The 13,960-nt window shown below is 37.9% G+C and overlaps 1 protein-coding gene across 1 annotated transcript in view; it reads left to right on the forward strand.

Annotated features, from left to right (window-relative positions):
* The window catches only part of BTG1 (B-cell translocation gene 1, anti-proliferative), a 14,490-nt gene extending 12,876 nt beyond the window's left edge, over positions 1-1,614 (forward strand). Inside the window, exon 5 of the mRNA XM_014548337.1 lies at positions 290-1,614. Coding sequence (XP_014403823.1) covers positions 290-661 — 372 coding nt within the window. The 3' untranslated portion in view covers positions 662-1,614. The remainder of the gene's footprint in view (positions 1-289) is intronic.
* The last annotated feature ends 12,346 nt before the right edge of the window (positions 1,615-13,960 follow it).

Raw genomic sequence — 13,960 nt, forward strand, 5'->3', positions numbered from 1 at the left:
TCTCTCCGGCCCAGGCTGCGCGCCTGATTCCTGGTTTTGGCGGCTCTAGCGGTTGGTTCCTGGACATTTATTATTTTTTTTTTTGTCCCGTGCTGCTACTCCTGTATTGTTTCTAAAATCCGGCCCGCTCACTCCCCGCACACGCACAGCCGTGAATGCAATGCTGGGCACTTAAGAAAGAAGTTGATAGTTTTCATTTTCACCCCTCAAAGGAGCCATCGGGGAAAGGAAAACCACAGCGGTAGCTACCCGTCCCGTCTAAGCCTTGTTTCTCCGGTTCTTTTCTCCTACAGAACATTATAAACATCACTGGTTCCCAGAAAAGCCGTGCAAGGGATCAGGTTACCGTTGCATTCGCATCAACCATAAAATGGATCCTCTGATTGGACAGGCGGCGCAGCGGATTGGACTGAGCAGCCAGGAGCTGTTCAGGCTTCTCCCCAGTGAACTCACACTCTGGGTTGATCCCTACGAAGTGTCCTACAGGATTGGCGAGGACGGCTCCATCTGCGTGTTGTACGAGGCCTCACCAGCAGGAGGTAGCACTCAGAGCAGCTCCAGCGTGCAAATGGTAGACAGCAGAATCAGCTGCAAGGAGGAACTTCTCTTGGGCAGAACCAGCCCTTCCAAAAACTACAATATGATGACTGTATCAGGTTAAGATATAGTCTGTGGATGGATCATCTTATAATGGATGGATAAATTTGATTTTTGCTTTGGGTGGGCTCCTCTTGGGGATGGATGGATTATGGAATTTAAATCATGTCACAGCTGTGAAGATCTGGCACAAGATAGAGTGGTAAAAAAAATTTTTTTTAAGTGACAGTGCCATAGTTTGGACAGTACCTTTCAATAATTTAATAGCCTGTGAGTCCAAGTCAATGATCACTTTATTTGCTAGGGAGTGAAGTCCTAGGGTGGTTTCAGTTTCTCCCAGACGCTATACCTAAATTTTTACATCAGTCCCTTTAATGCAAATCTGTATTTCAAAGAACTGTTCTCTGCAGTAGGTCTTGGCAGAGGAAATTTGCACTATTACACTTGAAAATTGTTAACTTTTTGGCAGCTGCATAGGAAAGCTCAACATTTTAAACAAGGTAGTACTGGAAGTTTTATGACAAGACTTTTACCTAGCACTTAAATATGTATAAATGTACATAAGACAAACCTAGTAGGCATGTCCTGGGGAAATGGTCAGACCTTGTATTGTGTTTTTGGCCTTGAAAGTAGCAAGTGACCAGAATCGGCCTTGGCAACAGGCTTTACAATTTAAGACCCCTAAAAAGACACTGTCTCAACTGTGGTGGTAGCACCAGCCAGCTCTGTGCATTTGCTAGCTTGTAGTTTTCTAAGACTGAGCAAACTACTTATTTTTAGAAAGTGGAGGTCTGGTTTGTAACTTTCCTTGTACTTAATTGGGTAAAAGTCTTTTCTACAAACCACCATCTATTTTGTTAACTTTGTTAGTCATCTTTTATTTGGTAAATTATGAACTGGTGTAAATTTGTACAGTTCATGTATATTGATTGTGGCAAAGTTGTACAGATTTCTATATTTTGGATGAGAAATTTTTCTTCTCTCTATAATAAATTGTTTCTTATCTTGGCATTTTAATTAATCTCTTGTCATGATTATAGACGTTCAGCTAAAATATATATTTCTCAGAAGACTTAGGTTCTATAAGCTATGTGAATGTCAGTTGCACACTGGTCATGCTAAGAACATTTATTTGATAAAGAGTGAAGATCTATGTATACATATTTAGATGTTATAGAGGAAACACAGGGTTTGTTTTTTTTTTTAAATCTCTGAAGTCAAAACATGGACATATTCCCAGGCCAAATGCATGAAATGAGGATGAAACAAAAGGGTAACATCTACCAAAAATGATACTCAAAGGATTACATTTCATTGCTTCCCAGTTGAAGTGAAGATACAAATGTTCCATTCTGACCCACCTTTGAGAAACAATTATTTTGCCCCTATGGATTCCTTGTTCAGTTAAAAAATCCTGGGGCAGATGACCCATAGTCTTAAAAGAACAGGCTAATCACTACAGAGAAATTGGTTGCTTTTTGCTTTTCATCAGCTGCAAGATTTACATTTAAAAAATCACTTAATCTGGAATTCAACAAAAGGTATGTTTACACATTTTTATTCTCAAAAGTTGTAATGCTGAGTTTTTGATTTCTCATTTTCAGACTTTTATTTCAGTTAAAGCCTAAGAACCTAAATGAAACAAATGAACGTTGCTGGAGTGTAGCTTACTCCACTACCCTTACGATAGAGACTTAGTAAATTTTTGTTTGTAGAGGATAACAGGGTTTTTCTCTACACAGTTAAGTAACTTGCCATATAGTGGCACTTTTTTTTTTGTAGAAATGTAAACATGTTCACACTGGAAATACGCAGTCTAGATTACTTGCAATTAGTAATCCCAATTAAATATGAAAATGTATTTTTATCTGTAAGGTTAAATTCTGACTTTGTAGGTTATACAGGAATACACAGCTAAACCTGCAGGTATTTGGAATACAGATGACTGTGTACTTGATTGGCAGGCTATTTCAGGAGTTTGAAATATAGCCACAACACATAGACTACCCTTGCTAATAACGGTTTTGTTTTTCTGTTCATTTTTGAAAACCCCCCTTCCCCTTCAGTCTTTCAAACTTTAATTTACAATAAAACAAATGGTACTATAGTCTTGTCGCAGGTCTCACACCAGTGCTGACTACTATTGTATACCAACTGCATTTCCTATGGTAACTCCCTTGAAGCTAGGTAACTGATAAAGCTTTCCATAATCTGGGACCTAAGGCAAAGTGAGGAGACTTCTCAGATGGAGAATTGGTTTTGAAGATCTTCACATCAGACTTTTTAGTACTTTAAAATAAATTTGGTAGGAAGAGAACTTAATAAAACATTTTATTTTTGAATGCAGGTGATGTCTGGCAAGTAAGGAGCTGTTAAGTTCCTCTTTAAAAGGCAAGCATCACTGAGACTTAGCAGCCAGCTGTTTCCTGTGACTTTAACCCTGCATTCCCCAGACAATTGTCTAGTACAGTAACTGTTTGATAGTTCTTGTTCACTGCTTCTGGGGAATGTTTTGCCTAGCTATTTTGATGAGAACATTTGAGTGTCTGTTGCGTGCACATGTAGGTGTGTACCAAGCCTGTGCATATAGTCATTTATACCAGCTGTGTACTTTCAGTTTAGTAGTGAAAAAATTTAAAAGGCTTTTACACTGCCACATATAGTCATTTATACCAGTTGTGTACTTTTAGTAGTGAAAAAATTTAAAAGGCTTTTACACTGCCTGAGTTAAAGATAGTTTCTTTAATGAAATCACTTTAGGAAATGATTTAGAAATCATTTTCGGAAAGGATGTCTGCTTTCAAAACCATTAGTTGCCACTGACACCATAAGTTCAGTTATTGGCAATAAGTTTAGGAATGTTACTTTTTGAGTTTTAACGGGTAGTTGTAAAATTATTTCCTCCAATTGTAAGTATTGTTTTTCTCTAATGCTGAAGGAAGGCTTACAGTGGATTGTATGGCAAGTTGTTTATGCAGGATAATGTGGCTGTTTTCCTGGCAATCTGGAATGGGAATCACATGTCCTTACCCTTAATCTGCAATATTTTTGTAATAATAGACTATAAAGGCCACCAGAAAACTGCTTTTTGCTACTATTGCACAAATGATTTCCTTAAGTAACTATAACGCAGAAATTGTAACTTTATATACCAGGTGTTACAGATCATGGAACTGGCCTTTGAGTTCAAAGGAAGCAGTATTCCTGACTATTCTAGTGTTTAAAGGTTTTCAGGCTTCCTTTAATCTTAGGAACAAATACTATCTGCTATTAGACTTTTCCCCTTGGTGATTTTTTAACATTTCTGATACTGCCCTCCCTCTTTACAGAAGAGAAATAGTATTTTGTTTATTGAAATTTAACAATATTTTCTCTCCCATTTGCACTTCTATTTCAGATGATGTGATAAGATGCTATTGATAAACTGTGTGGGAGAGTTTGTCAGTAGTTCTAGCTATACACAAGAGACTTTAAAAAGTGTATTTTGGATTTCCTGAAACAATATATTTCTTATTTATCTGAAGGTATATAGACTGCAAATAGTTTAGTATCATTTCAGTCTTGGCAGTTGAACCTTTGTATATGGCTGCTACCAAAACATAATGGTTTATTTTTCATGTTTGGAGCATAACAGTATGAAAAATCTTTTGTAGTTTGTACTACTAACCAAACTGAGCTACTTAACTGAGTCCTTAAGTCATTTAGTACAAATAGGCCAGAGGAATTTCTATGTTATGAGTTATAATTTCTGGTTATTTCTATATATCATTGTTTTCTTCTGATAATAGCATAAAGTTAAGCAAGGTGTTAAATTTTGTATTTTTGAGATGTTCCTATATAAGTAAGCCTTAGATAGATTGTATTAATAGCATTTCCTCAACAATTTGTAGAGTGTAATTGACACCAGTTTTTTTACTGCAATTTTAATTTGGTTTACCAGTTACTTTTGGCATCATTCAGTGTGTCAAACAGGAATAGTTAAACGATAAGACTTTCACGCAAGTCATAGGATTCTCAAAAATTTTTTTAATACTTTTCTATCATCTTATAGTTGAATAAATCTTACAAGGAATATTCTGGACTTCAATTTCTGACTTTTATATGAGCTTTTTCATGATATTTACCATTTTAGTGTTGATGCAGTGATCTTTTGGGAGTTTGTACAATTATAAATGGTAAGAATGCTGAAGGGTGAAGTGATTTGAGTCTAGGGCTAGATAAAAAGGGAAAGGATGAGAGAAATGAAAATGGGAGATGGAGGAATTTAAAGGTTTGGTAATAAAAATGCATTTGCTGGGGTCATAGATGTTTATCAAGAGACGGTTACGCAGCACAGTCTTGGCAGAAAGTTTGGGGAATGCTACTGTAGGGATTCTGTAATTCATGAATCTGGGACAAAGTCTGCACTCATTTGTGAACATGCAGGTCAAAGTGCTAGTAAGGTTTATGGCCCATACTAAGTAGAAACTGGGTTTGGGGGAGGAATGGATGGGAACATGAATAAAACATACTCCTAAAGGTGTGTATGCCTTTGTCTCAGAATTTTATAAAGGGAAAATATCTGTTAAGCTGTCTATCATAAACTACTTAATGATTATAGCCTCTTTCCTTGTACCTTTAAGTTGTGAAGGCCATTTGTGACCCCATTCCTGATGCTAGAAGGATGATTAAGTATAGGCCAGGCACCTAGCATCACAATAGGGACCACCAGGCAAGAAAATAACAGTGGAGTTAGCAGCACTCCTGTATTTGGAGCATATTACTTCAGATTGTAACATTGATAGAAGACATGTTTAATAATTCTCTAGATAGGCCATTTCCAAAGTTATGTCATTCTTTTAAAATATTCCCACATGTGTTTTCATGTGTGTATGCAAAAGCACATGGTACCTTTTATAAACAAATATGCATATTTGGGGGATATGCTAACATTTTTTTGATAGGGATGCATGATCAAAAATGTTTAGAAACTGTTTCTCTAGTTATCACTAAAGTAGATGAGTGTTTGCTCTTCCAAGAATAATTTGATTGTTGTATTCTTTAAGTGATAAGTCTTAAAATGAAAAGCTGTTATAGCAATCCAAAGAGGGTTGCGTTTTCTAATTTTAGCTTATCTGCTTAGTCCTTATTTGTAAAATGAAGATATCTTTTATAGCCAACAGATACCAAAATTAAATGTTACACCAATTCAAAGTCCATGTGCTCCTGTATATTAAACTATGTACTGCTATGTGTTGAAATTCATATTTTATGTTTTTAGAAATTTTCTTTTTAAATGTTACGGCTTTTGTAACATTTTCATGGTTGCAAAATAACTGAGTTAATGTAGTTTTACATCAGTGATTAAATTTGTTTTAGCAATTATGATTTAACCACAAGTCCCCTGTATTTTTTTTTCTCTTGTTCAGAGCAATCCCTAAATTTTTAGGAAAGAAAAATGGCTAACAAATTAAAATTTACTTGAGAAGATTCTATTAATGGGCCTAAACCTAAAGTGATAAGATTCTACAGTTATACTATAAACAAGATTGAATGCATTTTTCAGTCTTAATTTATGGCAGTTTTGTCCCCTTGAGTAAATAAACTAAATGGAGTTGTATTGCCTATAAATTGCATTTGTTAGCCTTTTAAGTTACCAATATATATTCTTACCTGACCTCCCAACAACTGGGTGAGGTTGGCAAGTAAGTAGGTCAGTATTTTTTAATTTTTATTTTATGGATAGAAAACTGAGGCTTACAGCGTTTAATTTGCTCCAATACTAAACAGCTAATAAAGAGCTAATTCATCATTTGAACTCAGTCTATTCTAACCCCAGAATCCAAGCTCTCAACTATTGTTATATAGTGGAGTATCATTTATTTATCTTGTTTTCCATTGTTGGAACATGTATGTTTTAACTTCTCATTGCTCTTGGCCATCTTTGGTCATTTTTATTCTTTAAACCCTTTCACTCTCTGTCCACTAGGCTTACAGCTGTCTTAGGCTTTCTTTAGGAGGCAGTTGGGATGTAGTATAAAGAATACTAATCTTGGACTCATAAGGAGGCAGTTGGGATGTAGTATAAAGAATACTAGTCTTGGACTCATAAGGATGAGTTGGAATCCAGGCCTGTACCAGGTACCAGCTTGTGACTTTGGACATGTTGCTCTGCCTTTCTAAGCTCATCACTCCATATGTAAAACTGGGGATAAAAATAAGTCTGTTGTCAAGGTCAAGCATGAAAACTAGCGATTAATGGTTGGATTCTTGGAAGTTGCAAGTTCTATATCATGGAGGCAAATTAGATATAGCAGATTGTTTTCTTGAAAATTTGATGTTACTGTGATTGTTTTTAGGGTTATTTGAAAGTTTGCTTTAGCCAATAGTTGCAAGAAATGTACTTGTGCTTGTGAAATAATATAGGAAGGAAAATGAACACTCCACTCCCTTTTTTAAGGATGGAAGTAGATAAACCAGACCTTGCATATTTATTTTACAGACTTTCCTGGGCTGTGTCTTTAATATTGTGGTTTTCATAGCTATGTTCTCAGTAAAGCAAAAAAAAAAAAAAAAAAAAAAAAAAAAAAAATGAAGAAATCTTGTCAGATCTTTTTGTCTATATTGAAGACACCTTGAGAAAGGAGTGCTATACCCAGGTGGGTATAGCAGTGCAGCCCTGTACAATGCACGTTTGCATTCATTATCTTGTGTAATTCTTACAAGAACTCTTTGCTGTATAAAGTAAGTTGACTTTTCCCAGGGTTTGCAGCCCTTCGAGCTATTTGTACTTGGCCGTGCTTTTGCAAGATATTTTCAAGCTGGTTTTTAAACAGAACTCAGTGGTTCTCAATCTCATCTTAATCTAGAGTGGTGTGAGTACTTCCTTTACTGCAAAGAAAAGCAGCCTTTTTATAAGTTATCAGTTTGGGTTTGAGTTTCTTCTTGTGATGTAACCTGATGCAACCTCTGCTTGAACCACTAATACTGTAATTGATTTCTTTTTGTCAGTCATAAATGAATCATTGACCAGGAGTTCTTTTTAGTTTAAACTCAATTCCCTTTTTCTCTGTGACGATATCTTCATCGAATAACTTGCTGCTGGGTTGTATAGCATTACTGTATACCTCAATGAAGGAGGTACTTAGCCAGCAAAGCTTCTTGCTAATTTATTTTGCAATCCTATAGGAAACAAAGGGCCCATTCTTAAAAGAACCTCAAGAGACTTACAGGCAAGATTCCTTTGACCCTTCCAGAAGTATTGCATCTTAGAGCCCTGTGTGGTTCAGGCCCCGAGTAGCCTTATAAATCAGTCAGTGTGTTCCTGTAATGTTTAAAATTGGGAAGTAAGAATAAGAGTTTTGAATTAATTAAAGCAAGGTTTAGGTGGCCAGTTTTGTCAGAACAGTTATTCCTTGAGGCAGGAGTTATGGTTATAGAGTTTAGAGATGGAATGCTGATGTAACATTGAAACATTAGATACTGGCTACCCCTCTAACTCCCAGATTCTTGCTTTTTCCACATTACCCTGTCCTTCCTAAGTCTTCTGGGGTGCTTTCTAATGGTTAAAATGTGATTGGTGCTTTGTCCTGTTTATCACATTTCATTTAACAGATACTCACTGAGTTTCTCAGTGTGCCCAGTACTGCACTAAGCACTGAGGTTGCAAAACTAGTCATCAGCTCTGCCCGAGAGGGACTTAGAGCCTAGTGACAGCAAGAAAGCTAACAACAAATGTAAAAATTGGACCCGAGACATCACTAAGGAAAGGATAGTGGGAAAGTGGTGTCCTGACAGCTGTAATAGATGTGACTGCCATAGAGAGGCTTCCCAGAGGAGGGCCACGAGCTGAGATCTGGAGGATGCGTAAGGGTTTCCGTGAAGGAGTCAGGGGAGAGGTAACAGTGCACAAATCTGGCTAGAGTGTGCAGTGAGTGGGAGAGGCTGAAGAAGACCAGGGACTGGAGTGGAGAGGAACTAAGGAAGTGAGGCCAGATGCTGCGGGGCTTTAGACGTAGACTGACCTTATAATGTGTTCGATAAGTTTATCAACCAAACTGTAACTCTTGAGAGTAAAACTGGGTGCTGTTAATAATTAAACCCAGATTATAAGCATCAGCCAGAACAGATTGTCACCTCATTTTCCTATGTTAAGAGTCTAATCTCTGAATAAGGGCTCGGCAACCAGCACTGCGTCTCCTTTCCAGTGCACGCATCAAGAAGTAAGAACACCTTATCTAGTCCAAAAGGAACCCAAACAGAACTCAGTGTTTTCTGGAACAGCTAGGTTGTTATGATTTGTTCTGGCACAGACATTAGTTACGTTCACGTTGTAAGGGTTCAGCATGGCAGGTTGGGTTTTAGTGCGAGCTGCTAGATTAGAGGCACTTTCATGACGTACAAAACAGCACAATTTAACCATATCTTGAGCGTTTGCCACATTTTTTTTGGTTATAGCACTTGTCATTTTTGCAATGAGTATTTATTTGAATAGCATTTTTTTAAAAAAATGGAACAGCACAATTTAACCGTATCTTGAGCGTTTGCCACATTTTTTTTTGTTATAGCACGTCATTTTTGCTATGAGTATTTATTTGAATAGCATTTTTTTAAAAAAATGGTTTCATTCTAGGCTTACATTTTGAGTGTCAGTACCACCTGGCCATTCTTTCAAGGTGTGTGTCACATTTTTTGTTCCTCTTTAAATTGATGTGAAATTGTATACAGTTAAATGAGTAGAGTTCAGTAGAATTTGCATACCCATGTGATCCACACCCTGATCAAGAGATAGAACATTTCTACCTTCCCAGAAAACTCCCTTTTGGGGCATTTAAAATTTGGTTAAATAATATGGTTATAGAGCCCGGACTCAATAAAAAATGAGTTGTTTTCCCTCTCCTTTTTCTGACTTTATTTTTGCTTCCTAATCATGCGGTAATGGTTACTTTAAACATGAAGCAAATTGTCACCAGAAGAAACTGTTGCCTTTCAACTAGTTATGATTTAGTGGTTACTAATATAGTACGTCCCTGCTCAACTTAGTATGGCTTTTTAGCCTTTTAAAGTGAGTAGTAAAATTTGAGTCATATCCCCATCACTGACTGACTCACAAGCTTACTAAGGATTGCCTGGTGTTTATTATTAGGCCGAAACTTTAGAATCATGATCAATTGAAAAAGATTGTGATAATGCCAAATTTACATAACACCCCGCTTTTTCTTTTAGTCTGATCATGTCACTCTTTAGCAGATTTTTCAGATAAAAGGAGGCGAGTGTTAAAACTACATACGTCTGAGTCCTAGCCTTGAGGACTTCCTTCCATCTCAAAATTCTCAACTCCAGTTGCCAAAGAGCAGTTAGAACATAGACTTAAGTTACAGCACCATTAGTTGTGAAATGGATTGAATTCAAGAGCTGTGTGTCACTGTCTTTAAAGATTCTTGAGTGCAGAGATGGGAAGACTTGTCCTAAAGAGACTGTTAATTAATGAGTGGGGTTTACTGAGGGACAGGGAAAGGAGATAATTCACCAGTGATTGAAAAGGGGATTAACTCCTTATTTCCCCCTGTGGATTTAGTGTTCTGATTAGGAACATGAACTGGAACCAGATCTTGAATTAACTATTATTTTTCCTAAGAAGAACAATGTGTTCTGCTAAGCACAGCCTCTGCTGCCAAAGCAATGGTGTGGTGGTGAATGGCTTTGGTATTTCTTGCAATAACACCTAATATTTTATTACCAGTTGGACTTCCCCCCCCTCCTCCCCCACATTCAATTTTCGAAAGAATGGCAACCAAGTGAAGGTGTATGGAAGGATGAGCCAGATTTGGTTAGGAGAGAGAGAGACTTGTCAATACCCATTTGCAATTGGAAAGTCCTACTCTGATTACGTATTCATATTACTTATTTTTAAAAAGAAGTTTCATGCATTAAGCACAGGAAAATTTAAATGGTGTTCCTTTGTATTCATGCTGAGGACAACTTTTCCTCCATTTCCTCCTCTGTCCTCTTCCTGGCGAGCCTTTCCAGGAGCAGCAAACCACTTTAGACCCTGTGCTGTGCTCTCTACTCTGTAAGAATCTGACCTGATGTTGCAGGCACTTCCTGTAGACATCCTGAGTGCCAGGACTGTGCTAAACACCTGTGCACATCTCTTCACTAACTCCTCTCACAAGCCTATAAGTCATCTCTGATTTGGTAGAGTGATGTTATATTGTGACTTCCCCAAGCTCAGAGAACTATGGGATGATTGGAGGCTAGAATCCAGCTCCTAACCAATATCACATCCCAGTGCACTGCTTTCTGCTCCCATTGTATTTGTAATTGTTTGCATCCATGCCTGACTTTCCCTTTAGACAAGAAGAACTTGAAGTCAGGAACTCAGAACAGAGCTTTAGAAAATGCTAATTATTAGTTAATCTTATTCATTCATAAATATTAGTTGAGCAGCTACTATGGGTCCAGAATTGTTGTAGGCCAGTGATTTTCAGCCATTGTGCTGAAAGAATTTTTAAAACATGCAATACCTGACTATTTAGTCAGGGATGCTGATCTCTTTTCCCTTAGATCAGCGGTTCTCAACCTGTGGGTCACAACCCCTTTGGGGTCGAACGACCCTTTCACAGGGGTGACCTAAGACCATCGGAAAACACATATATAATTACATATTGTTTTTGTGATTAATCACTATGCTTTAATTATGTTCAATTTGTAACAATGAAATTGGGGGTCACCACAACATGAGGAACTGTATTAAAGGGTTGCGGCATTAGGAAGGTTGAGAACCACTGCCTTAGATTGTCAAATAAAAAAAAAAAATGACAACCAACAGAACAATATCTCTCTGGTGTGAATGAATCAAAATTATGCCTATCTTTTTTGGTAGATAGGCCAAAAATATATATCTTTTTTGGGTGTGCCACAGAATTTTAGTAGTTTATGTGTGCCATGAGATGAAAAAAGTTGAAAGTAGCTATTCTAGGCATTTAGAAATATAGCAGCCAACCAAACAAAAATCCTTCCCCTTGGAGAGGAAAGTAAACAAGTCAGTGAAATGTGTCATATATGAGATGGTGGTAGTGCTCAGGGACAGGGCGGCTGTGCTGGTGCTGTGGATGCTGTGGGAGCAAGAGGAAGGTTGCTATCAGGGAGGTGATATTTGAGCAGAAACTTGAAGGAGACCAGAGAAACAGCCTCGGAGATATCTGGGAAAAGAACATTCCATTCAAAAGATGGAGTGAATTCCAAAATCCTGCCAGGCTCATTCCTCCCCAAACACATAATTGTAATTTGGTATTGTTGGACGCTGTTTTAGTAATGTCAAACTATCTGGTTTAGGACAGTTTAAGTAAAATAGTCAGGGAGGTGATATTTGAGCAGAGACTTGAAGGAGACCAGAGACACAGCCTAGGAGATATCTGGGAAAAGAACATTCCATTCAAAAGATTGAGTGAATTCCAAAATCCTGCCAGGCTCATTCCTCCCCAAACACATAATTGTAATTTGGTATTGTTGGACGCTGTTTTAGTAATGTCAAACTATCTGGTTTAGGACAGTTGTTTCCTGACCACTTTTTACTTCGTTTGTTGGTCATTGTATGCTATAGGAATCAGCACAACTTTGATAATTGGAATACCCGGTTGGATTTTTGTTTTAATCCTCTCCATTTTAGAGAGAATTACAGATCATAATAAGCAGGCTGATAAGAAGACAATTGTCACAAAAAAATAACTCTAGCCCTGGCTGGTAGCTCAGTGGTTAGAGCATTGGCCCATGGACCAGAGGAGGGTCCCAGTTTCGATTCCCAGTCAAGGGCATGTATCTGGTTGCAGGTTTGATCCCCAGCCCCAGTCGGGGGGTATGTGGGAGGCAACCAATCAATGTCTCTCTCACATTGATCTCTCTCCACTCTCTCTCTCCCCCAGCCCTCTCCCTTCCACTGTCTCTTAAAATCAATGGAAAAAAATATCCTCTGGTGAAGATTAACAAAAAATAACTAAGTCTGACTTTTTAGAACTTTATAATACATATGAAATGAGAATTGATATTCAACATAATGATAGAGTCTCAGCAAGATGCTCAATATTTTGTTAAGATGTATAGCTAGGCAAGCTAACAGACAAGCATTGAAAACAAAGGGTTTTCTTGCTGACATTTAGATAACTGGAAAATTCAGTTATCCAAAATGCCTGTTCCTCAGACTCTGAGATTAAAGTACAGAGGCTTGTTATCATTTAGAGCCCCTGCCATTCATGAATGAGACAAGATAAAAGCAAAGGTACGTTACTTTAATCATGCAGCCATTCAAAAATTATGGAATACTTACTCTATTTAAGGTGCTAGCAGGTATCTGGCCTATTCTTGAGTTACAGAAAGTCCCTGATGTTAAGATATAAAAATGGGTATTTCCCTGGTTCCACTTGCCTTGTCAATGATGATTGAAAATGTACTTTCTCGAATATATTTCACCATGAATTCTATCTACCCCAGCCATGTTCCGAACCCAAGGAATAAGAATCTCCTTCTGAGCGGTTTGAAACTTGATGTAGCCATCCAGTCTAATAGTCTTCCTTTGATTGTATAAAAATTGGATGAGTACTTCTAACATTTTAAGGTTAAGTCCAAATCAGATATGATTCCCCCTCATCTGAAAGTCGAAGCAAAGCTAAAAAGGAAGCAGAAACCAGATTTCTGGGTGTACAAAGGATCCTTTTAAAAACTCCTAAACATGAACCAGATAATTCTGGCCATTTGACTAATAATGGTGGGATGGGATGGTGGGGAAAGGGGAAGAGAATGAATGAAAAATGGAAAATATACTTTGAAAAGCAATAGTGATATTATATAGGATTTTATGCAGAACTAGAACTTTTATCCAAAGCAAATATTTACCAAAGGTGCTATGGGACCTTTCCTGGAGATCTTTTAAGTAGACTCTTAAAACCGCCAATTGTTCTTGTAAATGCTGATAAATCTACATTTTCAGAATATCTTAGAATTTACATATATATACTAGAGGCCCAGCGCACGAAATTCACGCATGGGTAGGGTCCCTAGGCCTGGCCTGCGATCAGAGCCAATCTTCCCCAGCTGCCTGAAGCCGGCCCTGCCCCCTGCCGCTGCTGTTGGTTGCCCTCTGTGTGTGGGGCGACTGGCAGGGTGATTGGGGCCCCGCTCGCACCCGCTTTGGCCTGGCACCGCCCACATCTGCTGCCATCCACCCCTGGTTCCCTGTTCCCCATCTGGAGCCTGCAGGCTAGGGGCAGCTCCTGCATTGAGTGTCTGCCCTCTGGTGGTCAGTCGTTCCGCCATCTGATTGGTTTGCATATTACGCTTTCATATATATATATGTATATATATATATAGATATAGATATAGATATATA

This window comes from Myotis brandtii, unplaced genomic scaffold (genome assembly GCF_000412655.1).
Source record: "Myotis brandtii unplaced genomic scaffold, ASM41265v1 scaffold504, whole genome shotgun sequence".
In the NCBI taxonomy this organism is placed as follows: domain Eukaryota; kingdom Metazoa; phylum Chordata; class Mammalia; order Chiroptera; family Vespertilionidae; genus Myotis; species Myotis brandtii.